The sequence below is a fragment of the Mus pahari genome, chromosome 17 (assembly GCF_900095145.1).
Source record: "Mus pahari chromosome 17, PAHARI_EIJ_v1.1, whole genome shotgun sequence".
In the NCBI taxonomy this organism is placed as follows: Eukaryota; Metazoa; Chordata; class Mammalia; order Rodentia; family Muridae; genus Mus; species Mus pahari.
In genome coordinates this window covers 34,376,515-34,404,465 of record NC_034606.1, presented here as the reverse complement: position 1 = coordinate 34,404,465, position 27,951 = coordinate 34,376,515, and the positions used below count along the sequence as shown (strand labels likewise).

General features: G+C 41.8%; 1 protein-coding gene across 3 annotated transcripts in view; it reads right to left on the bottom strand.

Annotated features, from left to right (window-relative positions):
- Positions 1 to 27,951, bottom strand: part of Khdrbs3 (KH RNA binding domain containing, signal transduction associated 3) — a 164,043-nt gene that overhangs the window by 37,299 nt on the left and 98,793 nt on the right. For all 3 annotated transcript variants that reach the window (XR_003845458.1, XM_021216617.1, XM_029547941.1), the window contains exon 7: positions 12,581 to 12,663. Coding sequence is in view for 2 of the 3 variants with exons in the window: in XM_021216617.1 (XP_021072276.1) it covers positions 12,581 to 12,663 (83 nt within the window). In the remaining variant the exon portion in view is untranslated. The remainder of the gene's footprint in view (positions 1 to 12,580; positions 12,664 to 27,951) is intronic.

The window sequence follows — 27,951 nt, the reverse complement described above, 5'->3', positions numbered from 1 at the left end:
AGAGAGCCCTCCACTCAGCAGGTATGACGGATGGTGGTTTCATCTCTTGTCTTGCTCTATTATAGCCCATTTTCCAATCTCTCTGTTATGGCAAATCTAGAAGAGCAGATGGGGAGTCTTAAGCCAGGTCTTCCTGCCCTTCGGTCATAGCTGGGAAACACCTACCAATAGGGTCCCTTCTGATTTATGAATGCTGAGCCGTCCCCTGTGAAATGAGAGGTGACTGGGAGGTGTGAATGGAAGGCAACACTCATGTTCTCCCCAGGTCCTGGAGCAGACCACAGGGTGAATGGCATATTTCCTCCTTGTCTCACGTCAGCATGGCTCGCTCAGTCCTCCAAAGGGAAAACACAGCCAACTACCTTATAAGCAGAGGCTTAGAAAGCTTGAATCAACTGCCTGAAAGTGGTGTGTGTGTGTGTGTGTGTGTGTGTGTGTGTGTGTGAGAGAGAGAGAGAGAGAGAGAGAGAGAGAGAGAGAGAGAGAGANAGAGAGAGAGAGAGAGAGAGAGAGAGAGAGAGAGAGAGAGAGGGCGGGGTACAGTTCTGTCAGAGTCTGAACCTCTATAGCACAGGTCTCCAGATGTTACAGACAATGCCCCTGAATCAGAAAGCAGAGCATTTTGCACTTGTAACCCCTCTCTCTGTATTACATGTGCAACGGACAACGCATCAAAGAGGAAACTTGAAAAAAAAAAAACAAAACGCTAAAGTACGTGATACTTTCCAAATTCTCTACTCAGGCAGTGTGGCCCCTCCCAGGGCCAGAGGCAGCAAGCTGTACTTAGAATAGCCCCACCTAAGAGAAAGAAAATGGCAGCCATCCAGCAATTCAAAGCCCTTCACCACTTATTTGATGTCACGGAGCATCTACTGGAGGCTGACGTGTATGCTGCAGTCATCTCAGGTGGCAGAGGACACATGGCGGGCTTTTAGAGCTCTCAGGCAGGTAGCTCTAGAGGGTGGTACATTGTCAAGCTCTGCTCACCACTCCCACCTTCTCTGAAAGGAGACCAAGGAGGTAACCCGGAAGCAACAATCAACTACAATGATAGCACGGATTGGGTTTCACAGTTCAAGAAAATTATTGAAGTATTAAAAATATTTTCCCAGAAACTTCACTGTTTCCAGTAAGATACCTGAGTCACAGACACAGGGGTGCGACATGGCCCTGAGGCAAAGAGCTCTCCAATAGCAGAAGCAGCAAGCGCTATAGGCTGCAGGGAACTAATCGTAAGTTGGAAGACTTGAATTCTTAATTTTGCTGTCTTAGCCTGTATATTAAAGATGCGATTAAGTGAGGTTTTGTTGATTAAGATAATCCAGATCTGATAAAGTAAGGCTTCAAGACACAATTCTTAAGATATCTGAGAGCATTAAATACCAGGGTTTTCAATGCTTTCTGGGCTAGGCTCTTAATCTCTTGACAAAACAACTTAGGGGGAAGAAAGGCTTGCTTTGGCCAAGTGTTTCAGAGCTTTTAATGGTCATGGGGCACCGAGATAGGTGGAACATGAGGGAGGAGGAACTTGTGGGGAAGAGAATTCCTCCTCATGGAAGCAGGACTAGGGTCAGGATGCTCCCAAGGACCCACCTGCAGTTATCCCCGTCCTCCAGCCACCGCCTAAGGCTTTCAACAATTAAAAAAAGCTGCAGCAGCAGCTGTGGCTCAAGCCTTTCACACAGGAGCCTCCTGAGGCAAACGCTTATCCACAGCAGCACGTCATGTATGTTCAAATGGCAATTAGTGAAAGCAGCTGAAGTCACAACAAGGGTGGAAGGAATGGGAAATAGGGGCCAAGAGGACTCTGTATGCTTGGGGGCCCCCGGAACTCCAGACAAGCCCTCTGAACCTATGTGATGAGAGCACAGGTTCAACCTCAGGATTGAATGTAGCAGTATTTGGGGGGTACTGAGAAGGGAGAGAGGATCCCAACAGATTTGCTATCAGGGATACTCTGGTTTGTCAGGTTCCTAACTTTTGAGACATATGCTGTACATATATCATGTACCTGAAGTCCCACGTTGAACCCCTAGGCTACTAAATCCCTGATTTATGGCTGTGCTTTGAGACAGGACCTTTAAAGAGGTAGTTTAAGTTGAAATGAAATCTACGAATAGGTTTTAATCCAATTTGATTACTGCTCTCCTAAGACAATTTCTGAATACACAGAGACACCAAGGATGTGCTACTCACACAGAAAAATATACCAAGAGGCCACAGGGGAAAGGTAGCCACCTTTCAGTCCAAGGGAGGAAGGCCTCTAGTGGAGTAGGACCTGCTGACATGTTGACTTTGAGCCTCAGTTTCAGTTCCCCGAGAAAACGGAACTGAGGTACTTTGATACAGCACCCCAGCATACTAACAGAAGAGCACAACTTTTTTTCCTCAAGCCTTCTCTGCAAAAGAGCCATTTCATTTGAATTTGCTGCACAGCAGCAGGACACAGAAGCCTAACGGATGTCATCCAGTCAGACAAACCCAGGGCCACTGTTTGCCTCGTGTTTTGGAGGTGAATGATACTTGGAAAGTGATCTAATTGTCTGAGCCATAGTTTTCTTCAAGAAGTTTGTACTTCCGGTCACTTGGCTCCCTCAGCATTGCACATGCATGCAATTTGCATGGACTTTGCTCCTTTGGGTCCGTTCAGCAGTAGCCCTGAAAACCTCACTTCAGAGGTGGCTGTACTTCCTCATAAGCTGTTTGTCTTAGCAAGTCTTTCCTGACTCTTAAGGATTTATAATTTAGTTGTAGCTTCTTAACTGATTCTGCCCCTAGCTACACTAAGCACCTGCCAATCCAGTTTCTCTATACTATCGACTAATTAATTTCTCTAAATGAAGTCTAAACTCGTCATTTTCTTGGCTCCCTGTTGCTTCCAAGTCTTAAGTCTTAGCTCCCAGGGAGAATATTCCATCCGTGTTACAGTATGAGCATTCCTCACATGAGATACATTGCTGTGTTTGTTGTTCCGTGTGCCTGGGTCACTTTGGTATGTGGTCCCTTCCCTAACCATCATCTGGGGGACTGCTCCTAATCCTTTATTTTCCCAGATATATCCATAAATTCTGGACTGGAATTCTGAAGTCTTTTGAATGAAATCATGAAACTACTCAAACTTCTCATAATACTTTACAATTAAATATTTACATTTGTCTCCTTACAGCCAGTGAAGCTTTCCAGTGACAGACTCTATTTTAACAGCGTTTGGGCATCAAACGCTAAGAGCAGTGCCTAGCATATGGCAGACGTTCAAGAATCCCAGACTGAGTGATGCTTCCCTTCATATTACTGCATCACCACATTTAAAATGAGATCACAAGCTGCTGCAGCCCAGGGCTGACTCTTGCCAGTGATGTAATGCTTAATGACTTAAAACACCAATCTTGACTTAGAGTATCCTCTCAGTAACTTGCTTTTCATTGTCTGCTTACCAGAGGCTCACTGTAGCATTATTGTCCAATAGGACAGGTAAGGGCTTTACATTTGGGTCAGAAACACAAGATCATCTGGACTAGAGTCTTGAATGGTGCACTAAATAGATGAGTGATATGTTTTCTCTTCTGTTACCTACTGGTAACTTTGTAGCATGGGACTGGTGCCCAGAAACAACCAAAATCAAAACATAAGATGGCTACTTTCAGCCCCTTGAGATATGGCCTCCCCCAAGTTCTTCCTTTGCTCTTTTCAGACTTTATTTCTAGCCCATCTCCATGCCTTCGTGACTCCCATTGACCCATAGAACTCCTCTGTCTACCAATGACTCCTCTGTCTACCAAGGTGACACACTAGCTAAGACCAAGAGTCTAGCAGGTACCACATAGGAACACTTGGCAAGGACCCAGAGTAGTAGTAGAAACAATACAATACACTACAAAAATGAGGCCATTAATCTACAACAGGAAACACTTCAAACATCAGAACTCCAGATACCTAGATCACAGGTCAAAAGACACAAAGATGAACAAGCAAGGCAACATGTCTCCTCCAGAAATCAACAGCTCTATTACAATATGTTCTGAGAAAAATAATTCAGCTGAAACACAAGACAATGACTTCAAAATAGCAAGGACCTTAAAGAGGATATGAATAGATCCCTTAAAGAAAACCATGACAGCAAAAACAAGTGAATTAAAAAAAGAAAGAAATCTATTTGCAACATAAAATAGAATTTAACAAAACAAACAAAAAAACAAAATTACTAAAGAAAACCTAGACTGAGATTAAACTGGAAATGAAAACTCAATTCTGTCAACCCAAAACTTCAGAGGCAAGCCTCACCAGCAGAGTACAAGACATGGAACAGAGAATTTCAGGTCTTGAAGATGAAATAGAAGAAATGGATAGCTCAATCAAAGAAAATGCTAAATCTAATAAAATACATTTTTTTTTTGTAAAAGAAATTCCATGCACAGAATTTGAAAAGGCAAAATAATAGAGATAAAGGAAGAAAAAAGGAACCCAGGTCAAAGGCACAGAGAAATATTTTTAATAAAATCTTAGAAGAAAACTTCTCCAATCTAAATAGATGCCTCTATCATGATACAAGAAGCATACAGACCATCAAATAGATTAGAAAAAGAAAGTCCCATAATATCAAGCTCATAAAAATCAAAACATTGAATGTACAGAACAAAGAAAGAGGATTAAAAGTTGCTAGAGTAAAAGGCCAAGTCATATATAAAAGCTGACCCATTAGACTTTTCAAAGGAGACTCCATGAGCCAGCAGGGCCTGGATAGATGTTCTACAAACTTGTGAGACCACAGATTCAGCCCAGACTACTATACCCAGCTAAGCTATCAATCACATCAAGAGAGAAAGAAAAACATTTCACAATAAAAACAAATTTAAGGAAATTCTGTCAACAAATTCAACTCTATAGAGGGTAATTAAAGGAAAACTTCAGTTTAAAGACAAGGTTAACTATAGCGATGAGGGCACAGTAAGTAAGTAATCCCAGATTAGTTAGTCAAAAAAGGGTGGAATCTCACACCACCACAACAAAATACCAGGAATTAATAAATACTGTTTGTTGATTGTTGCTGATTGTTAATGTTCTTCCAATTCCTCAATAGAAAGACACAGACTAACAGAATGTATGCAAAACCAGGATCCATTTTTCTGCTGCATTCAAGAAACACACCTTAGCATCAAGGTAGGCATCACCTCAGGGCAAAAGTATGGAAAAAATATTCCAAACAAATGGAACCAAGAAGGAAATAGATATAGCTATTTCAATACCTAGCACTATAGAAGTCACACTAAAACTAATCAGAAGATATAGAGGGTAGTACATACTCATCAAAGGAAAAAAAATCCACCAAGGGATATTATGAGTCTAAACATTTATGCACCAAACACACAAGCACCCAAGTTCATAAAAGAAACACTACTGAAAGTAAAATCACACACTGATTCTAACACAGTGATAGTAGGTGACTGCAATACTCCCCTCATGCCAGACAGTTCCATCAAAACAAAAACAACAGAGAAATGCTGGAGGTAAATAATGTTATAAAGCAAAACATCTACAGAGTATTCTATGCAAACACTAAGGAACTTTTTTTTTTTCTTTTCTCAGCAGCCCCATGAAATTTTCTCCAAAACTGACCACATTAGGACACAACATAACTCTCAACATATATAAGAAAACTGAAACAATGTCACACATCGTATGACCCCATAGATTAAAACTAGGTTATCAGCAGTAAATAGAAACAGTAGAAAGTATGGGAACTCATAGAGTTTGAACCACTCAAAACTGGATACGCTTTAAAACAGAACAGAAATCATGATGAAAATGAAAACATTCTCGAATTGAATGAAAATGAAAACACAGCCTACCCAAACCCATAGAACACAAGGCAATTGGCTGTAAGACACTACTTCATAGTATTATGTCCCTACATTAAAAAAAAAAAAAAAAAAAAGCATAGAGATTTTACATTGGTAACAATTGCATACTTGAAATCTCTACAACAACAATTAGAAATAATACCAACATGAGTGTATGGGAAGAAATACTCAAACTTGGGATAAAAAAATCAATGAAAGAGAATCAAGTAAACAGACAATATAGACAAACAAAAACCACAAGATCAATAAAATGAAGTGTTGATTTTTTGAGGGAAAAAAAAAACAGGATTGACAAACTCTTGGCTCAATTAACCAAAAGATGAGAGATAAGAACTAAATTAATAAAATTAGAGATGAAAGGAGGTCATTACAAGAGACACTCAGGAAATTCTGAGAATCATAATGACATATTTTAAAAGTCTGAATTCTACTGAACCTGGAAAACCTAAAATAAATGGGAGAATCTTAATATATACCATCTACCAATATTAAATCAAGTCAAAAAGAACAATTTAAACAGTTCCATAACCCCTAGTGAAATAGAGGCAGTCACTGAAAATCTGCCAACCCAAGGAATCCCAGGGCCAGATGGATTCACAGAACTCTACTAGACTTTCAAAGAAAATAAACAATATACATCAAATGAATCTGAAAAACAGAAACTGCAGAAAGACTCCCTAATTCTTTTTACAAAGCCACTGTTATATGAACACCAAAATCACATAAAGACCTAACAAAAAAGAAAAGCATGGGGCAAATTCTCTCATGAACATACATGAAAAATTCTCAATAAAATATTTGCAAACCACATCCAATAACACATCAAAAGTATCTACCCTAATCAAGTAGACTTCATCCCAGATATGCAGGAATGGTTCAACATACAACCATGTAAAAAAAACCTGAAAGATACATTCCACATAGCCATCTCTTTGATAGAAAAAAAACCTTTGACAACATCCCACACCCTTTCATGAATAAAGTCCTTGAGAGACTAGAAATATAGTGACATATCTCAACATAAGAAATGAAATTTAGAGCAAGAACAAAGCTAGAATATCCACTCTCCATACCTATTCATTGAAAGGTGTAAAATGTTAGAGTAATAACTGAAAGAAATTAAGAAAATTCAAATAGGAAAGGAAAAAGGCCAAGTTTTTATTCACAAATTGTGTGATTTTATACATGAAGTGATTTTATACATGAAGACCTTAAACACATCATCAGTAAACTTTTATAATTAATAAACACATTTAACAAAATAGGAGGATACAAAAAAGTCTATACATAAAAATCAGTAACCTTCCTATATGGAAAAGCAAATAGACTGAGTAGGAAAAATCAGGGAAATAGTACATTTAATGATAGCCTCAAAACAAAATTTAAACTAAAGCAAAAGCCCTGGGACAACTCTAACCAAGCTAGTGAAAAACTTGTATAATAAAAATAAGATATTGAAGATGACATCAGAAGATGGAAATACATCACATGTCCAAGAATCAGTAGGATTAATACCGTGAAATGGCCACCTACCAAAAGCAATCTTCAGATACAGTACAATCTCCATCAAAATTTCAACAAAGTACTTAACATTATTTAAAAAGTAAGAAATTAAGAAATAAAGGAGAGAGAGAGAGTGGGGGAGATCCAGATAGCTAAAGACATCCTGAATAATAAAAGACTGCTGGAGGTATCACCATCGCTGGTATCAAGAGAGCTACAGTAATAAGAACTGCATGGTACTATCATAAAGCAGACATGTTGATCAATGGAATTACATTGAAGACTCATACAAGGCCAAATTCCTATGGACCTATGGACATCTGATTTTTGGCAAAGAAGCCAAGAACACACACTGGAGGAAAGATAATTTGTTCAATTGGATCCATCAAATTGGATGGCTGATGTTGATTATCCTACAAAAAAAGAACTCCAAATGGATCAAAGACCTCAACATAAAACAAGATGTACTGGATCTGATAGAACAGAAAGTAAGAAATAGGCCTGAACTCACTGGCTCAGAAAAAGACAGACAGTGATAGCACACACACTATGACCAACAATTACCAAACAGGACGTAATGATGCTAAAAATCTTCAGTCCAGTAAAGAACACCATCATTCAAGCAAGCAGCAGCCTAAAGAATGGAAAAAGTTGTTTACCAACTGTATGTGATATAGGTAAAGCTGTATCTAGAATATATAGAGAACTAAAACAGCACCACCAACAAAAAACTAAGCATCAAGGAAATGACCCAATTAAAAACAGGGTACAGAACTAGGCAGAGTTATCAAAAGATAAAACGAAACAAACAGTTGAGAAACACATTTTTAAATGTTCACTATCCTTAGTTACCAATGAAATGGAAACCACAACTACTTTGAGATTTAATTTTATTCCAGTCAGAATGGTCTAGATCAATAAAACAAATGACACCTCATTCTGGTGGGACTGTAAACTTGGAAGAACCACTATGGAAACCAATGTGGTAATTCCTGTGGAGAGTGAGAAGAGATCTCCTTTAAGATCCAGTTAAACAACTTTTGGGCATAACCCCAAAGACTCTACTTCTTATCTCATCCATGTTGACTGGGGCTCTATTCATAATAGCCAGAAACTGGAAAACAGCCTAGATACCCATCAAGCATTGAATGAATAATTATACTGTGGTATACTTATACAAAGCAATATTATCCAACTGTTATGAAAAATAAGATTATGAAATTTACAGGTTACTAGAGAAAACATTATCCTAAGTAAAGTAACCTAGACCTAAAAAGACGAATATTGGTTATTTTCTCTCATATGTGAATATTAGTTTTTAAACTTTAGACATGTGTTTCAAAATAAACAACCACAGAGGTTAGGTAGGTAAATAAGGGATGGGAGGTACAGGGGGAAAGTGGCTCTTTCAAGGAAGGGATATAGGATACAGAGTTAAAGAAAGAGATTAGGTGGAAAATATACAAAGCTCAAATGGGGAAGGGGAGTGGGACAGCAGGGTAAAGAAGGAGATGCAGGAGGGAAAATTAACAATGATGGCCTTTAGAAAAGCCATGACGGAAACCTAATACTACAGAAGTTTCCTAAAATATATACAACATATATGAAAGGAATGGTTTTTTTTTTGTTCCTCTCCCTCCCCCCCCCCCCTTGGATTTTCAAGCCAGGGTTTCTCTGTATAGCCCTGGCTGTCCTGGAACTCACTCTGTAGACCAGGCTGGCCTCGAACTCAGAAATCCACCTGCCTCTGCATCCCGAGTGCTAGGATTAAAGGCATGTGCCACCACTGCCCGTTTTTTTTGTTTTGTTTTGTTTTTGTTTTTGGTATGAAAGGAATGTAAATAGCGTCACCAAATAACAGAAAAGACAATGCCCCAACTAGACATATTATGCCATCAAGTAAAACTTCCAGTCCCAGGAAAGAGTTGCACCTTGTTGATTCAAAGGGTCCTACAGAACCCCTCAAATATCAAATCTCTATTGGTTACGCTCCTTAACTAGATGTAAGGCTTTATTGCTACCAACAGTTACAGGTGTCATTGAACATGGAGAAATCCATCTGGTGACCAAGCTTCACCTGGACTCATTAATGTTCACGGTGCTGTAAGATTTTGCCACCAGAGGAGAAAAGTGATCATCAGTATAACCCAGTTACAAACTATGTCACCTACAGCAACCTGCCTACAAAAATACACTGTTGTACTAATGTCACAATATTATGGGAGCAGCCAATCACTTTTTAATTGAATATAAGGTCCATTACATGACCTAATGGCCCCTGAACTGGAACTGATCCAAGTGCCAGTTAGAAATGACCAGAACTAGAACTGACCAAAAGGTGTCATGCAGGCTTCTATACAACCAATACTGCTATCCAGATATGATGCCTTCAACCATAATAATGACCAGTATGGTACAATAATTCTAAGTGTGCTGTAGTGTCACACACACATTGGCAGTAACTAACACCTCTCTAATTGGACTTAATACGCACTCAATAAGAAAGAAATCATGACTGGTACTAGATACCTTGCAAACTACCTGGGCTAGAGAAGTCATGGATCTTGGAGAAGAATCTACAAACACTACTTTATTAAATCAGCATAATCCCTAAGTATACTCTAAAAATTAATCCTTACATCAACAGATAAGAGTAGTTTTCACCCTTTATTAAGGACATTTCTCTTTGCAACAGATGGGGAGTATTACAGAAACTACAATCAATCAAAATGCAGAACCTTGAAGCCTAGTCCCACATGGATATATGTCCAAAACAACTTCCACACAGCAGAAGATGGGGTGGAAGCATTGTAAGAGCCAGAGGATCGGGGAGTTTACTATGAGACTACTCTTGAACTGTCAGAATATACCCTAAGGTCTCAGCAACATGACTATGTAAACATGAGCCAAACAAAGACATGCTCACGTGAAGAGACAGGGGGAAGACCATGAAGACCCAATCCTACACAAAGAAACTACATTTCCCAGGGAACAGCACACAAATTGCTTATCCTATACCAAAGTGTCAGCCCTGAAACATACAAGTAACATTAAATAGACATGGGCCCTAGGGGACGGACAGCTCCCACTATTGTTTTGCTAAAGGAACATAGCAACAAAACGATGTCTACTGACATACTACTATAGCTATGGATCGGAACATTATTCAACCCACATCAGAGAGGTTTCTTGCCGTAGAATTAAGCAAAGACTCACAAATGGAAAATGTTCAGAGAATGAGAGGCTTTGAAACACTCATATTCCTAAATGGGATGTCTTCATCAAACCCTCCCAGCTAGGCTCAGGGATCTATGAGTTAGAGGAGATGGAAAGATGGTAAGAGCCAGAGATGGTGGCTGACTCCTAGGAAACAGTATCCTTCAGACACAAAAGGATTGCTATATGAATGAACTCACATATACAGAAGCATACAGAAGTCACGCACAGATTTAAAGCAGAGAAAAATCCCAGCAGGAAGGAGGGGAGGTAGACATATAGTCCCATCTATAACCAAGAAGCTAATTCCAGTTGATACCTGCTGGGAAAGGGAACAGTTGTTCTCAATCCAGTATCCCTGGGTCTATCAACCAGAATACATGGCAGGCCCCATAGCCAGCAGTAGTTGGCCAATATAAAAATGGACTCTATTTTTAGTATATATGTGGTGTGTGTGTGTGTGTGTGTGTTTGAGTATATGCTTGCACTTGTAATATGTTGCTTTTTTTCTTATTGGATTTTTGTTTGTTTTGATATGCAGTTTGAGGGACAGGGAGAGGGAGAGGGAGAGGAAGAAAGAAAATATGAAGTTAAGTGAGTAGGGCAATGAGGATATGGGAGGACTTTGGAAAGAATATGTTCAAAATAGAAACTGTATGCTAACTATAAGTGAGAATATAAAAGGCCATAAAAAGTACTACTACACTATCTAGAACACTTCCAGCTCACACAGAAGCATACAGCATCACTGGCTTCTGCATCTAGATGTGTGTGGGGCCAGTACTGACTGAAGAGTACAGTGAAGCTCAGAAGGAACCATTCACACCCATTGACTGAGCAGTTATCAATTTCTGTTAAGTGCGCTCCTCTCTTACAGGCACAGCTTCTGCAGGCCTTAGGAGAAGAGGGCCTGACAGAAACTGTATACCCAGCAAGTGTTATGAGGTGGGAGATGCATGTGCTTCACCAGGACACTTCATACTAAAAGCTGAAACATTTATGGACATTTACAAAACAAAGCAGAGACATGACTAGTGGTAAAGCGCAGTCCTGGTGTTAGAAGATCCCACGTAAGGCCCACTTCCCAGATCCATTTAGGGTTTCTTCTGGAACACTGTTCCTTGCTCTCTACAGCAGGATGCTTCAGGAAGAACTGGCCTAGCTACAGGAGGAGCTGTGGAACAATTTGCATGCAGTTTTTGCCTGTCACTTTCAACAGTGACTGTCCCCAGCACTAATGATACAAACACGAAGAACAAAGCACCCCCTTTTTGAAAAAGACCTCGTGTTAGCCAAAGTCTGCAGGCCTTTGTCACAGTTTATACAGTCAGCAGCATGTCGTGAGCAAAGACGAAAATAGTTTAATATTCTCACCTACCCAGCATCAGAGTTGACAGGCAGGAGAACCCATGTATTCACTCACAGCTGGAGTGGGACCATATCCATGCATACTCCTGGATGCTCCATCCCAACAGCTGAGTCTATGTTTAGGCTTTGCAGTCACGGTAGAACTAGTATTTACGTATACACTCTACTGTGGGGAGGGTCTGATCAGGACAAAGTTGTTACATTTACAGAATTTGAAGCCACTGGGAAACAGGAGCATCGCTGCTAAGATGATGCAATGTTCTGTGAATAGGAAGCTAGGCTCTGGCAATATATTCTCTAGAAAGGCAGAAATCTCACTGTTCCTAAGGACTTTGAGAGCCTTAGGACCGAATGGTTACCTGCTTTGAAGCCATCATCCTTCCTTTAAATGATATTAACCACTTAGGTCAAGTTTTCACAGCAGATAAAATTAAACTTAGTTCTCACATCTGGATGTTTTAGGAGAGGCAGCATCCATGTGCGATGATGCGTGCTACTTAGAAGTGGACTCTACTTTTCTAGTCAGAGGAAACAACACACAGGAAATCAGTCCCACTGGCTGGCTGTCACACCTCATAGTGGAGGGGCCCTGGGTCAAGCTGACATAGAGCCTGGCAGCACGGGCTGACTCTTACCTTTGTGCTGGGGTGCTGTAGCTGTTGTCATAGGAGTCATAGCTCTGCTCATCATAGGCAGTACCGTACCCATCGTCATAGTCCTGAAACACACCAGAAGGAGACACAGTCAGAAGATCCTCTAGAAAGAAAGAGCACTCTGCCTCCAGTCACGGCAAGGCACCAGTTGATGCTAAACCATGATGTGAGGAGCAGCACAGGTGTGGTGGCTTCAGTCAAACTGTCAGAGCAAGAAGCTCCCAGATTGTCTCAGAAAACCAAGCTCATGCAGAAAAGACCATAGGCCCAGAGCTGTTTCCCTTGGCTGACCCTGAGATCCAGCACAGGGAGGGGCTTCAAAAGGAGACTTAAGAGCAAAGTGACTGGGTGAGTGTCAATATACACAGCACAATCCCATGGGAAGCCAGGCAGGAAGGAGGAGAAGGAAGAGGAGGAAGAGGAAGAAGAGGACAAGGAGGAGGAGACTGAAGAGACAACACCTGGTGCTCACAGACTCCGCAGAATGTTTTGAATAGCCCTAAATATAAACCAAAAACCAATAACGGATCTTGGAAGAATGTGATTCCTAGAGTTGATGAATTATTAATATATTGTGTCTAGTTTAAAACAAGAAGTTGAGACATGCTTTAAAAAACATAAAAATATGGTTTCTCTATAAGAACAAATAGCTGTTAATAAAAATTGCCTCTGACGAAGTGGAGCCATTGAGTCTGTTAGGCAAAAAACTTCAACCAACACACTGAATAGAGCCAAGGAGCTAAAGAAATTTATGACCAAGTAAAGCCCGCGTACATCACATCACTAAGTGGAGAGTGTCCGTATACAGAGAAGCCAAGGGAAATGCTTGACTTGAAAATCACTAACTAAAGCAGAAACCTCACAGGTCTCATCAGCAGGCACACTGGACAGAAGTCACTGAGCCTGAAGACAGATCCTCTGAGAACAAAGCACGGGGAAGAGGAACATACGACATAGGATCAGAGAAGTGGGCCGCGCCGGGTGTGTGAGTGAGCACATGAACAATGAGATCTGCTGAAACCTAGTCAGCGTAACAACGGGTTCAGAACCTCCCCAATTTGATGAGAACACTTTACACACCCAAGAAGCTTAAACACTGCCAGAAGTTAAGCCTAAGAGAGACACAACCATAAGTACAGAAAGGCAAAACCAGAACCTCTCAAATATATCCACCTCATGACACAGAGGAACCTGACTATCAGGAAGGTCACTGCCTGGAAAACAATGAGAAACCACATTCCAAAGGAAAAGGGGCCTTAGGCAAGAAGAGCTCTTGGTGGGAGGGACTTCTCTGCATTTGACCTGCACTGGGTATAGTTTGATATCCAATGAAGCTCTCCTTGATAAACAGAAGAAATTAGTACTATAGCAGATAAATAGAGTTTACTAGTGGTAGATACACATTTAGGAGACAGCAACAGGAGCCATCCAAGAAGTGAGAGCTACATGAAAAACAGCATATTTAGATATACATAAAAGGCAATTTAAGTATGTACTACTACTGAACATCTATGGAGCAATGCATCCAATAAAAACAAAATACACCTTCATGCCAGTGGATCAAAGAATGCATTCCATGTATTTGATGAATAGTTGCAGTAACCAAAGCAATACAACACTGACAGGAACACAGAAAAAGAAAGTCAGAAATTACTACTCATATTTAAATGCAACTCAATTTTTAACTAAAGCACCATCACAAGTCGCTGGAGACTTTTCAATAAATATTGCTGGGTTGCCTTCAGATAGCCGCATACCTAAGAAGACTGAACCCCAACCACACATCATATGCAAACATCAACACAACATGCACCCAATCTTTTGTGAGCAGATAGAGGACTCTGAGAACAGAGTAAGCACGAATAACTACACATTCTCCTGACCTTGGATCAGTGATTTCTTTGATAGGCTAGCAAAAGCACAGGAATACAGAAAATGGAAGTTTGGAAATATTCAAAGCTTTTAACTTGTAAGGCCGCTACTTAAAAGAGACAAGAAGACAATCCACTGCATGAGAGAAAATATGATGATACATATGATTTGGTCTACTCTCCAGAATATATAAAGAGCTCATAACTCAATGAGGAAAAGACAGTGACTACAAGAGAAATCCACCCTTGTCATTCTGTGGGATACACACTCCATGTTGATTAATTAATTTTGAGACAGGGCTCTATGTAGACCAGTTTGTGGAATCCAACTCATAAGAGATCCTCTTGCCTCTGCCTCTCACTATTGTTTCTACAAGACTATGACCTTTAAAACAGATGAGAAAAACAATTTCCTAAATAAATGGAACCAGACATGTTCCCCACTGGTAAATTGTGCCACAAAAGCATTGTATCTTGTCCTACAACTGGCTCTATGTTCCCAGTGTAATTACCGAGTGGCTTTGGATTCATCAAATTTAAATATTTTAAAAATGTTTAGATAGTCTGTGAGCAATGTCTTGGAATATCAGGATCAGCTATTCAGAGATTTTAAATATGTACCCAACTCCTGGAAAAGGGGATACGTACCTTGAGGTCAAAGAAGTTTCAGCACAGACACCATTATGTATATATCACTTAAGATATTTTATTTTTATTTATGTATATATATATATATACATATATATATATATATATATGTATATGTATATGTATTTTGGTGTGTGTGTGTGTGTGTGTGTGTGTGTGTGTGTGTGTGTGTGTGTGTGAATGTAGGTGACCATGGAGGCTAGAAGAAGGTATCAAAATCCCTTGGAGCTGGAGTTACAGGCAATTGCAGGCAGCCTGACATGACTTCAGGGAAACAGAATTCCAGTCCATTACAAATGAAGTAAGTGTTCACAGCTGCTGAACCATTTCTTTAGCTCCAATAATTTTTAAATGAAAAAGAAATAGCTACAGTAACTGCATAAACTTTGCAGGTGGGCTGGAGAGATGGCTTAGCAGTTAAGAGCACTGACTGCTCTTCCAGAGATCCTGAGTTTAATTCCCAGCAACCACATAGTGATTTACAACCATCTGTAATGGGGATCTGATGCCCTCTTCTGGTGTGTCTGAAGACAGGGACAGTGTACTCACATATAAGAAATAAAAACATTTTAAGGAAAAAAAAAAAACCTTTGTAGGCACAGTTTTATTTAAGGATATCAAAATGCTAACTACCTTGACTTGGCCATTATGGATTTACTTTTAAACAGTATGTAGAGACTCACTTTATTTGATTTAGAAAAAAAACAATGATCTAAATAGAATGTTTCAAATTGTTTCAATTTTATAAAACATATCAACATAAATGAATACTTCCAACCTGCAGAACTAAGACTTATGTAAATTATACATGATTGCCATATACAGTTGAATATTTTGTCACAAAGTAAGAAATGAATACGAAACGGGAAAAGTCATATAAAAGAAATAAAAGTGTAACACAAACAAGCAAGCCAGCCACAATGTTCTTCAGAGTTAACAGCAAATAACTAACTTCGCTAGGATCTTCCGATGGCAGTGCAAACAGGCCACTGTAACACATAGGATCTTCCGATGGCCAGTGCAAACAGGCCACTGTAACACAAATTACGGGATGATAGTCATTATCAGAGACGTAGGAAAACAGTGACATGGATTCTGACCAAGGACTAAGCGAAAAGTTGGCAATAACGAATAACAGGACCATATCTAATCACTGCTGAATGTCTTCCTGTAGCTCCTAACCTATTGCTGGCACTGTGCTAGCACCATGGGTGAAGATCTTCCAATGTCCAATGTGTGTGCTCACACACAATGGAGTGGGAGAGAGAGAACAGACAAGCAAAGAAAACAACCCTTATAATTCACCATGTCAAAGACAAGCACTGAGGGAAGACAGACCAGACCAGCGATGAAAGGGAAAGGAAGCTCAATGTAATGTATAAAAAAGCTAGCTTTTCGTTTTCAAAGAAAGGTCATTAAATATTATTCAGAATGGATACAAGGTGTAAAGCAATGTAGGAACAGAAACAGACCCTTGCATCCAGGGAGGCTAAGGGCAGGAATAGACATGAGTCAAAGGGACAATGATGATGATGATGGATGATGATGATGATGATGATGATGATGATGATGATGATATGATGATGATGAAAAGCCAGGAGATGCATCAAGGACCACTTAAGGATTGTTCATCTGGGTTTTTGAGTGACATGATTACCTTGTGCTGCAGAAATCCCTGTCTGGCAATACTGCAGAAAAGAAAGGATGACCTACAAAGCCAAGTGGTACACGGAAGTCATTGTGGGGATGGTTTTAACTTGGAAACTACACAGGTTATGGCTTCTGTACTAACATGTTAGATGTCTGGAAATAATGTGTAGTTCAAGCAAAGAGTTTTGACATATATTTAAGATTATAAGTGACAAAAGTTTAAAATTTTAGCTAATGTTATGCAGTGCACTATTTTATGTCTATAGCTGTGCCATTCAATCCTTGCTCAATTATTCTGCCAGGTTATTGCAATACTGTTAAAGGACACAATTGGTAGTTCGCTGAATTACTATGTTAGTAATAGACATTTTCTAATTCACAATATGAATCTGTGGCTCTCTTTCATGATTTCATTATTGTACTTCTTCCAATCAAAGCAATGATATCTGCGCAATGGACAGCATATGGAAATATGGGACACGTAAAGACAAACATGATAGAATAAGGAAGAGCTGACTGACTCTCATGCTCTTCTACTGTTTTTCCCAAAACTCTGGGGATAAGAGTTCCCAGACTGAGAACAAGGTTGAGCATTAACCAGAGAATGCTGGGTAGGCAAGTGAATAAGGGTGGCTGAGGAATGGCGGACTGTATGAGGTCTGTAAACATTGTTTCCCCGCTATTTCGTTTTGTGAGACTATCTCAAGTGGTCCAGACTGGCCTGAAACTCGATGTGACCTTGAACTCCTGGCTCTCCCTCCCAAATGCTGGGAAGATAGGCATGGGCCAGCGTGCTAGCCTTTCTGTGTTTTGTGTAACAATTTAATGATATTACAACTTAGCTGTCTACTTGTCTTCTCTCTCCTGCTTTCTTTCTAAGATTTTATCTTCCAGTGTACAAAGCCACTGGCGGGTCACTTTTCCCTTACTTATATACTTTTCTACTAAGACGTTCCTTTTCAGGTATTTCGGTGGGTAGAGTAGAATTTATACAAACAGCAGTGAGTACAATATGTGCTATAGTTTAACATGTAATTGAGTGGAGTAATGAAACAGCACAGAAAAGATGTGGAGAGCTTGGCTAAGTCACACATCTAAGGTACTCACTGTTGTAGGACTCGAGACAGGAGTCGCTACACTTCACCAGCACTACTCTGACACACCAGGGACTTCTTTACACTAGCGATCTTTGTGCTATTTCTCACACTTCTGCATTTCCTCTTAGAGATGGTTCTCTTTTAGGACATGCTAGGTAGGCATCTACCTCTCTGCCTCACTTCTGTGCCTCCAGTGTAGAAACCTAGCCAGTTCACCAGGTGCCTGTACCATCTCGCTGCCCTTGCTGCCTCTTGGCCTAGTCAGCTTTCTAGGCTGAAGTTCAAGTGGGTGGCTTCAATTCTATTACAACATTTCAACCACATGAAACAGTCCATTGTGCCCGTACAATGCCAGCATTTGACCTAATGAGCACCTCTCTGTAACTACTCCTGGCGGATGGCTCACCTTGTGTTTCACTTGCATTATGAACTCACGTTGTCTTAAAAGATTCCTTCAGATCAGGCACAGACACACACAATGAGGATGCAGTAATGCTCACTGTTCCCCTGAGCAGAACACTGGGTAAAAGCAGGACAACCCTCCTTGATTCCTCTCACCTAGTCCTGCGATTATTTTCAGCTTCTTCACAGTTCTAGCCATTCCTCAGAAGACCAGAAATGACTTAACTGGGTGGCAGAAGCACATGCCAAGCCAATTACTGAATTACTCTTGAAGTATTTAAGGAGTCCCTGCATGTTATCAGGAGGCAGACAAAGGCATGCCCTCAACTACCTGGCACATCCATGTGTGCCGGCCTTGCTGTCCTGCTGGTATTCCAACCAGCCAGTAAATCTGTTTTTATATCCTCATCCTATCTTACACACCCCACTCCTCAGCACTGCAAAATGAAACCTGAGGTCCACCCTACACAATTACATTCATTAGAACCTTTAGAATCTCTCGTATCATTTAGAATCTTTCAAAGGGGACAAAGCATGGACTCTGCGTTTAGCTCGTTAGTGTCTTCTCCGAAACATTGCTCCAGAAATACCTAGCTAAAATGCAAATCTAGACTTGCCGTTTCCTAACTTGCACTGCATTTCCTGAGTGGGCCCAGGAAGCAGTCTGCTTCTCATCGCAAACCCGTCTACATGTTCTTTCCTCTGCCGCCTTCCTGGATGGCAAATGCCAGCTTGAAAACTGAATTATCATTTTGGACTATCATATTTGTTATCATATGTGATAACACATATATTTGGCACCTGTAATTATTTTTCTGACTCCTTTCTTGCCCTCTACAAAGTTCCTGTGAGTTAGGATCAGTCTCTCCCCTCCCCTCCCATCCCCTCCCCTTCCTTCCCCTTGCTGGCCCTCCCTTTCCATCCCATCCCTCAACCCATCTCCTGTGCACATATCATTATACTTTGTTCTTATTGGCATCCCACTGCCCTCCCCTACATCACCCAGCTGGCCCTCTTTCTTCTCCCAGTTAGTCATTAAGCTAGGCTAATCAACCAGCTACAGGAAGATAAATACTGTTTGTTTTCTCTTATATGTGAAAGTTAGTTTAAAATTATGCATGTCTGTGCATATGTGTCGTTATGTGTGCTATGTAGGTCACTGGACTAAAAGAATGATCATGAGAGAGAAAGACGAGGCCCTACGAGCGGTGAGATAGAGGTGATAACTGAGTGCATGCAAATGAGAGTGGGGGGGCACATCCAGCCTTGCTCCCACCTGACGCAGAGCAGGCACTGTGGCAACATCTGCTGAGCAACTGCGGTTGATGACCAAGTAGCAGAAAGTACAATAAATATTTCCTTGTGATGAATGTGAACCAAGGCAGCACTACAGAAGAAAGCAGGCACAGTGTGTATTAAAATGCTGAAAATCTTGATATTTAGATTGACACCATCTTCGGTGACCAATCAGTATCAGACTTCTGTGCTCTGTGAATGATGACCTTTAGAACTGGATTCTATTTCTGAATGCCAGAATGACGTCATCGAAAACTGTTTAAAGGCAGACAGGGATGAGCTGTTCATCCGCACTCACTACAAAGCTTGCTGCTTCTTCATCAAGCACACATCTGAGGTTTTCTGCTTAAAAACAGCACCGGGATAATGGACCCGAGTGGACAACAGGCGACAGAACCGAGTGTGTGCTCTGACACAGGTGGAAAACCTTCCTGGACCACACCCAACCTGGCAGAGGTCCAGGAAACAGGAACTCTTGCTCTGAAGCCATCTTCCAGGACTCAAGAAACAGCATGGCCTACCTAGTTTTATTTTTGTCACAAGTAAAATCAAGCATAATATTTAAACCTGGGACAAGCATTTTAAATTGAGAAAATTTATAAGCGTGATTAAAAATATTGTTTTGGTGTGGCATTCTTTTAAAGGGAGATAATTATATTATGGATACTTTCAGTTCAACTAGGGTGACAACTGGGTGACAACTGGGTGACAACTGGCCATTTCAAAAGGTGAGAAGTTTCCACACAGATGCAGTGCAAAAAACTTCAGCAAATTTAAGGTTTTTATGATTATGTTGAGTTTATAAAGCAAATAATAAAGACTTCACAAATTAATTGTAGCTGGGACCTGGGAAATACTATCCTGGGCAATGTGGCTTCAACAGTATCTTTAGTGACAGTGAACAGATGAGCAAAGTGGTTTTGCCTTCCTTCCCACAGCATCTGCCTCAAACCTGACCTTTTAGCCCTGGGATGTCATGGGGACCTGTTGACCTTGCACTAATAAGAGGGGACTCGAGGCTGCTCCAATCAGGCTCTGCAGATGTGATAGCCACATTCCAAATCCACTTGTGGCACTGGGTGGGTTGCATAGCTGTGGAGATGTCACTAACCCCTCAGAACCTCAACTTGGCAAATTGCAAAGTGGGAATCAAAAAAAGCAGTGGTTACTACTTTCAACGGTTGTGTAAGATTAACCAAGAGAAAAAAGTAGGCGAAAGTGTTTGGCCAGTACTTTCCTTAATAAAGATGGCTGTTTCATTTAAAGACTCAACCCTTTTAACTCTAGAACCACCGAGTCAGAAAAAAATCAAAGCTATCCAAGTGTGACTTCTGTGAAAGTCTAAAAGCCTTGCCTGAGAAGCAAAGTCTGCATTCCCACTGTGTGAATTAAGAACTGAATGTTCTGTATAGACCCCGATACCATCTTTAGAGATATGCCTGCCAGCCACTAACAGAATGTCTTCTTCTGACTTTGCAACTACCAAAAATAGGACACTGGTTGGATTTTCTAGGTACTCAACACATAAAACAGTGACACAGTTAAATTAGAAATCTCACAAGCAAAGGGAAGGTATAACTATAACTGGGAAATCAATTAAATGTTAAACTAGAAATGCCATAATGACAGGAAAGAGGGGGATAACGTCTCGGAGCGTGTATTAAAGAGGATCTCACGACTAGCTAAGGCTGGCCTCATGCGTGTGTTCCTTTTGCCTCAGCCTCTTCAGTGCTGTTACACGTATGTGTAAAAGTGTCTCTACTGATCCTGAATGTGACTGATGTGTCCAGCACTTTTGGAAAACTTGCCACATAGAATCCAACCAAAAACCTCTGTCATCACGCACCTGAGATTCTTGCATCAAAGAAGGCAACTCTCTTAGTTCCTGTGAGGGAAGCATGTTCTGGACTCTTAATTCAAATTCCAAAGGATTTACCAGCTGCTGCACGCAGACCTGTTGGAACCTTCCATTGTCCCAAGCTCTGATTTGTCCCAAGGTCCCATCAGTCTCTCTGCTACCTTCCTTAGGACTGACCACTAGCTCACGGCTGCTCAAACAGGGTTGCAGAGGATGAAAGCCAGATACATCTTCTAAGGCACCAACTAGACATAAAATCAGCTTTGCTCCTACGCATCTGGACTGAGAGCAATCACGGACAGTTTCTGATTTAGAGGATGAAGGGCCAAGAAAGGATGCCACAAGAGATAACAAGTCACGAGTATGAGTTAACTGTTCAGACTCTCGCTTTGTCTATCTGGTGAACCGGTATCTCTTCCTCTTTTCTTTTTTGAGATTTTATGTATTTAAATACCCTCCTTTGTCTGCTGGTTTACCTCCATCTTCTTCTGCACCTACAGCAACCCTCAGGGGAGCAGATTCTTACTAATACCCAGTGCTTATATCAGGCATTGTCTGCCACTATGCAAGCATCCAAGGATACTTTTTGAATGAATACATGGCTGGCACAGATGGATGTCATGGACCTACTCATGCTTCCACGTGTCCTCTGTCTGAGTGAAGACTGGCCAAAAAGAGGCGGGCCCAGTGATGTCAGTTCTATGAAATAGGAAGGGGCTGCGGGCCCACCAATGCAGAAGTGGACCTGAAAGCATCCGGCTCTAAGTTCTGTAAGAATTTTCATTGCTCAGTTTTCAGAGCTCACTGAGAACCCTTTAGATCACTATCAGTCCCACACTGAAGGACAATGAGCTCCTCTGCTTCAAAAAGGCAGTACCATGTCCAACAGTTAAACTCTCTTCATTGGCAAGTTGATCACATGTTTGTGTTTTCCTCATGAGCAAAGTGAGTCATAAAATGAAAACCCTAAGTAGTCAGCTTACAGACTGTCATTGAGGGGCTCAGCTGGTCACACACCAGGAGGAATGAACACCCAGATCAAGACATGGAACACCAACTGTTCTGAGAACTAACCCTAGGTCATTTTGCAATTACTGTCTTCTCCACCATAATGATTTTCAACACAATCTGAGGGTTTTAGTTACTTGAGTTTTATGCAAATAAGAGTTTTATGCAAATAGCCACTATTTGGAGCCACGTTTCTTTCATTCAGTGTGATAATCTGTGGGAACCATTCAAGCTGCTGTACACGGCAATGACTGCGTCCTCCTCTTGTTTCGAAACACTGCTGTGCGTGATCTGGCTGCTGCTTGTTTATCTACTCCACCTGGGTCAGCAGTCTTCGGCTTGTTTTTGCCTATGGGTTTCCCACTGAGCCTCTCCCTAGTGTATCTCTGTTGGGAGTTGCTTCAGATGCACTGTGGGTCCTGGCAGCAGGGGAGGACGGTGCTGTAAGCAGTGTAGAAACTTTTTCCAAAGCACACGTGTACAGATTTGCATTCCCACAGCAGTGCAGGGCACACCTACTATTCCAAATCCAGTCAAGACCTAAAACCACTGCTTTGCCCCTGTTTATCCCTGGCTGGTATGAACTGTCCTGGTGTTCTTCCTTCCTGAAAGATGAGGCTCTGCTGGTAAAGGAGACGGCCTGAGTCGAGAGCAGATGTTCTTGGGCTACAGATAGAACCCCGAGTATTTTTCATATGACAGCATCCCTGGGTAATAAATGCTACTATTTCCATTTGTAGATGAGGAACTGAGGCAGAGCTAGGAGACGAGCCCAGGTGGTTGGGCCCTGGTTTACTATGTCTGCCCCTGAGCCTTTCACTAGCTATCACCAGTTGGTGATGTAGTTGCATTTTAAACTGTTACCCAACCGTTTTGTTTGTTGTTGGTTGTTTTGTTTAAATATTCAAATTCGAATGTAATAGCTCTGCAGTGTCTTTTAGGACCCATATCCTGTCATGCACCTCACATTCTATTTATCCCCAAATAAACTATACAGCATGAAGGCACCTCTATGAGGATAAAGAGGCATCAAACATCTTCAGTGAGATACCCACCATCAAACTCCTAGTGTGTGGACCACAGCCTTCTCTGGGTACAGGAGTCTCCATAGAAATCTCTCCCAGCTAACCTAGGCTCCCCATCCCAGGGGTACTAGGTCCCTGCCTGAGGGCAATCCTACATCCTCTATAAACCTTGTGTCTTTGGTCCTCTCTCTACTCGTTACACACAAGTTAGCTATGTATATTATTATCCTTAAAGTCAACTGTGTTTTTTCTCTGTATCAAGAAATCACACAGAGTCTTTCCCAAACATGGGGACCTGATGATAAAAAAGGGGCACTGTGTCTGCCATCAATAACTTACTGGGAAACTGTCAGACAGGAAAGATCAAATCACTGTTAAGGTGACTATGCAGCCACACAGGACACTGACCACCTGAAGGAATCTGGGCTGTGAGCAGATGAAAGTGAGGGGGGTAAGAGCTGGAGGAGATCACACAACCTGTGGCTCATCTGACATTAGCACAGGGATTAGTCTAAGCTGAAAGTGACCATGAAGGAGATGAGAGAAAAAATGTCTGTATCCTGCGGGGACTCATACACGTAACATGTGGAATTATTCTGTACAGTTTTCCATTCCTGAAATAAGCCTGCTAGTCAGGCAGTTTAGGCAGGGGCCTGACTTGTGAGGTACCTGACAGATAGTTCCTACAAACTGCGGATTCTTGATCTTCACTCTTACTTCTGTTAAACCGAATGTAAGAAATTATATAACATTCATGTTTTTATCTAAATGGGATATCCGTGGGCTTTTCAAATCATGGGTTGTTGTTGTTTTTTTTTTTTAATGCATTTTCATAAATAACCTTTTCACAATCTGCACTCTGTTTTAATCAAAATGTTGACTATGGCAAACCAGCGGGTTGAAGCAGGCAGGAATCAGTTACCTGTCAACAGTATCCAGCAAGGGCTGCACTGGGGGAGGGGAAGGCTGTGCAGCCCTCTTCTGCAGAGTTCCAAAATCTGCCCGCATCCGTTTCCGGTCAAGCCATGTATGGCAACACACACCTTTGACCATAGATAGCACTTGGGAGGCAGGGAGGAGAGGGTCTCTGAGTTCAAGGCCACCCAGCTACACATAGTAACAGCTGTCTCAGAAACAACAATAATAAAACAAACGAAACAACAACCAAAACCCCAAAGCTTCAGGCAAGTGCGAGTGAGAGCATTCCTCCATCTTGACTCTTCACACACAGTCCCTGCTAAGGAGTGACAGGTTAACGTCAAACATGCCTGGCTTTCCCTAATGGCCTCCCTGGCATTCCTGCACTGGGATTTCAAAAGAGTTCGTTCCTAGCACAATGGAGGAAGTGGTAAAGTGTTCCCAAGTGACAGGTGAGGAGACCATTTTTCTTCAAACAGCTTCCATCTAGTACAGCTTTAATGGGCCATAATGGAAGGGAACAGGGCATCTGGGGGTGGGGGTGGGATTTCTGCTTCTACTCAAAAGCATCTCTGACTCTCAAAGGGCTTGAGCCACAGCTGACATCTGGTGAGGAAATACTCTCCTGAAGTGGCAGGCAAAGCATGCCTGATATGCCGGGGCTTCACAGTCACCGTGTAAAGGGCAGCTGCCTTGTCTCTCATTCAAAGCAGTTGCAGAACACAATGGGTCCCTGAATTGGAATGGAATCCATGAATCATTGACAAGAGCTTGCTGCTCTACTGGTTCTGTGGTCATTCACAAATGGAGTTAATCCAGGTACCATAGGCTCATGCAGTGTCAACACAAATGAGTGGTGACGTCACTGGCGTCACAGCGGCCAGCAGCTGGAACAAAAGGTGCATGGCCACACTTAATGAGCTTGCCTCTACCTCTGGCTCTGGTACTCTCGCTCATTTTCTTATTTCTTCTGGCCTATAGCATTCTATGAGTGAGAATATGGAAAGTAACAGCTTTGGTCTAGGGGACCTAATCCTAGCTCGTTCCATTCCCTCTTAGCTCTCAGGAGCCCTTGTGGCATTGGCTGGGTGCTGAGCTGAGGCTTGGTGAGCCCTGTCTTTCATTTCCAGGCAAGGCACAGCTAGGAGGGCTCCGCTGAGTTGCATAAACAATTCTGCAAGTGAAACTTACAGCGGCCTGCTCACAGCTCACCAATATCCCAGTGGAGCACGCAGATGTCTGCGCACTACCTCCTGGGAACCTAGAGGGAGGGTGCAGGGACAAGGACGCTTGCCTCTGCCATTCTGAGCTGTCCCTTTAATTTAGAGTACAGCCTTCCAAGGCCATACACACCACACAGGCGATTTCAGAACTGTCTCCTCCTCTATTTAACAAGTATGCTGTAGCTGGATAACAGAAACGTACCCAAGACCTCCATTATTTTTACCAGCTTCTAGGACTGCACACAGAATTCCCCACAAGCTGAGATAGGAGATTTACATCTTAGTTCAGTCTTATACACTGAGTGACAACGGTAGCTTATTAAGACAGCAGGAGATGTTGCCCAGGCTTCAATGCTGAATCAATCATAATTAAATGAATCAGAGAATCAGAATAATATGATTGAATTTCTAAGACAATTTAAGTTTATGCATCATGAAGGAGTCAACAAATCTGACTTTTTAGAGCCATTTCTGGGGTCAGCATGATGGCTCAGTGAGTAAAGGCACTTTCTGCCAAGCTTGACAACCTAAGCTTTGTTGGTATTCTGTCTAGACTCCACCCCCATAGTTACCAGGCAACAGCCAGGTATGCTCCTCCCCACAGTTACCTGGCAACAGCAGGTATGCCTGGCCCACTATAAAAGGGGTTGCTTGCCCCTCCTCTCTCTCTTACTCCTGCTTCTCTCCTTGCCTCTTGCCATCTTGCTCCTCCTCTCTCCCCACTTCCTTCCCCCCTCCCTCCCCGTGGTCATGGCCGGCCTCTACTTCTCTACTCTCTCCTTCTCTCTGCCTTTCTCTGCATCTACTACTCTCTTAACTCCCCTCCCCATGCCCTGAATAAACTCTATGTTATACCGTCCGGTGGGAAGTGATGCCTTGACATGAGCTGGCTGAGGTACCCCCTTGCCCCACATCTCACCACACCCCCATAGAACATATTCTTAGACCTCTTTATCTTTTTATAATCATAACAAGTTCTGTCCCTTGGAGCCACATAGTGAAATGAGAGAACTGACTCCTGTAAATTGTCCTCTGGCCTGCTGACACACAACTGCATGCATGCACATACAACAAACCAAATAACTTTTTCAAAACTATTTTAATACTCACAATATCCACAGCCACTCAGCTTCAATTTGTTTGTATCATTATTTTAATACTTGCTTTTTGTATTTGAAATCAGCCTTTCTACTTGATGGAATTAGTTTCTGATTAGCCCTCTCTTGGGTTGTTAAAGGAAGCCAAGTGTCCATGGAGAAACACCCCATGATGGATTCCTCAAGCTGGGCAAAGCTACAGACATGGAGAAGGACTGCAGATCTGCCAGCTACTGTATCAGTAGCATCTACAAACAGAGAAGACTCTCCATCCCAGAAAGGCTGAATGACAAGGATAAAAATAACAGGTGTGCACCAGAAAGGATGCTGAATGCCCTGTTAGCCTTTAGGATTAACAGATTCCTTATTAAATGGAACCAGTGTTTCATATTGCTTAGTTCACTGAATGAACCCTCTACTGTTCATGAAAATTGGTTTAAAATAGTCCATTTTACTTCATTAAGAAGGTGGGAGAGCATATGAAGACATAGCCATGAATTAGATAGCACAGTAACAGCCAAGTTAGTCACCTTTGGTACCGTTAAGTGGCATCTATAAACTGTCAGGCCTCGGGAAGGCTCCTGAAGTAGAGATAAACATAAAGGCAAGACAAACCCACAGCCCACTGCCCACAGAGCCAAGTCGGGGTGCTAGAGGCAGGGACAGGGCTAAGTGGCGAAGAGGTAACACAGCAATCTAAACAAACCGGAAAGCCCGTGTCCTGGAAGAACATAAGCAAGCAAGAAAGCAGCCACTCACGCTCTAGTTCCAGTCACTGGACCTGAGCTGCTTACAGGGCCCGCAAAGCAACACCAGGGTAGAGAGACGAAGCAATGACAGTGTTAGTGGGCATGAATTCCCTTGGCCTTGCTTGTTCCTCACTGGGGTAAACTTATGCACTGTTCTGTCTTGGTCCTTCCCTCTCAAGGAAAGCCTTCTGAAATGACCCATCTGCCTTTTCCTTTCTGGCTGGTTTCTTCAGCTCTTTTTAATGTGTGTCTCTATAACATTAACCTCCCCTGCTTGGCTCACTGTATATTTACTCTATTTTATGGGACAAAGTATTGTTCAATTCTATAATTGAAAACAACAACGGCAATTCAGATCTTCCAATTCGATCATCTTTTTTCTCTTTGGTCTTTGACACTAGCTATGCCTAATGAGGACAAAGGCTTCAGTTGGAGCAGGGGGCAGTAAGACTGGAAAAGGCATTAAAGGACTCTAAGAGCTGTGGAAAGGCAGGTGACTGTCGGGTCTCCA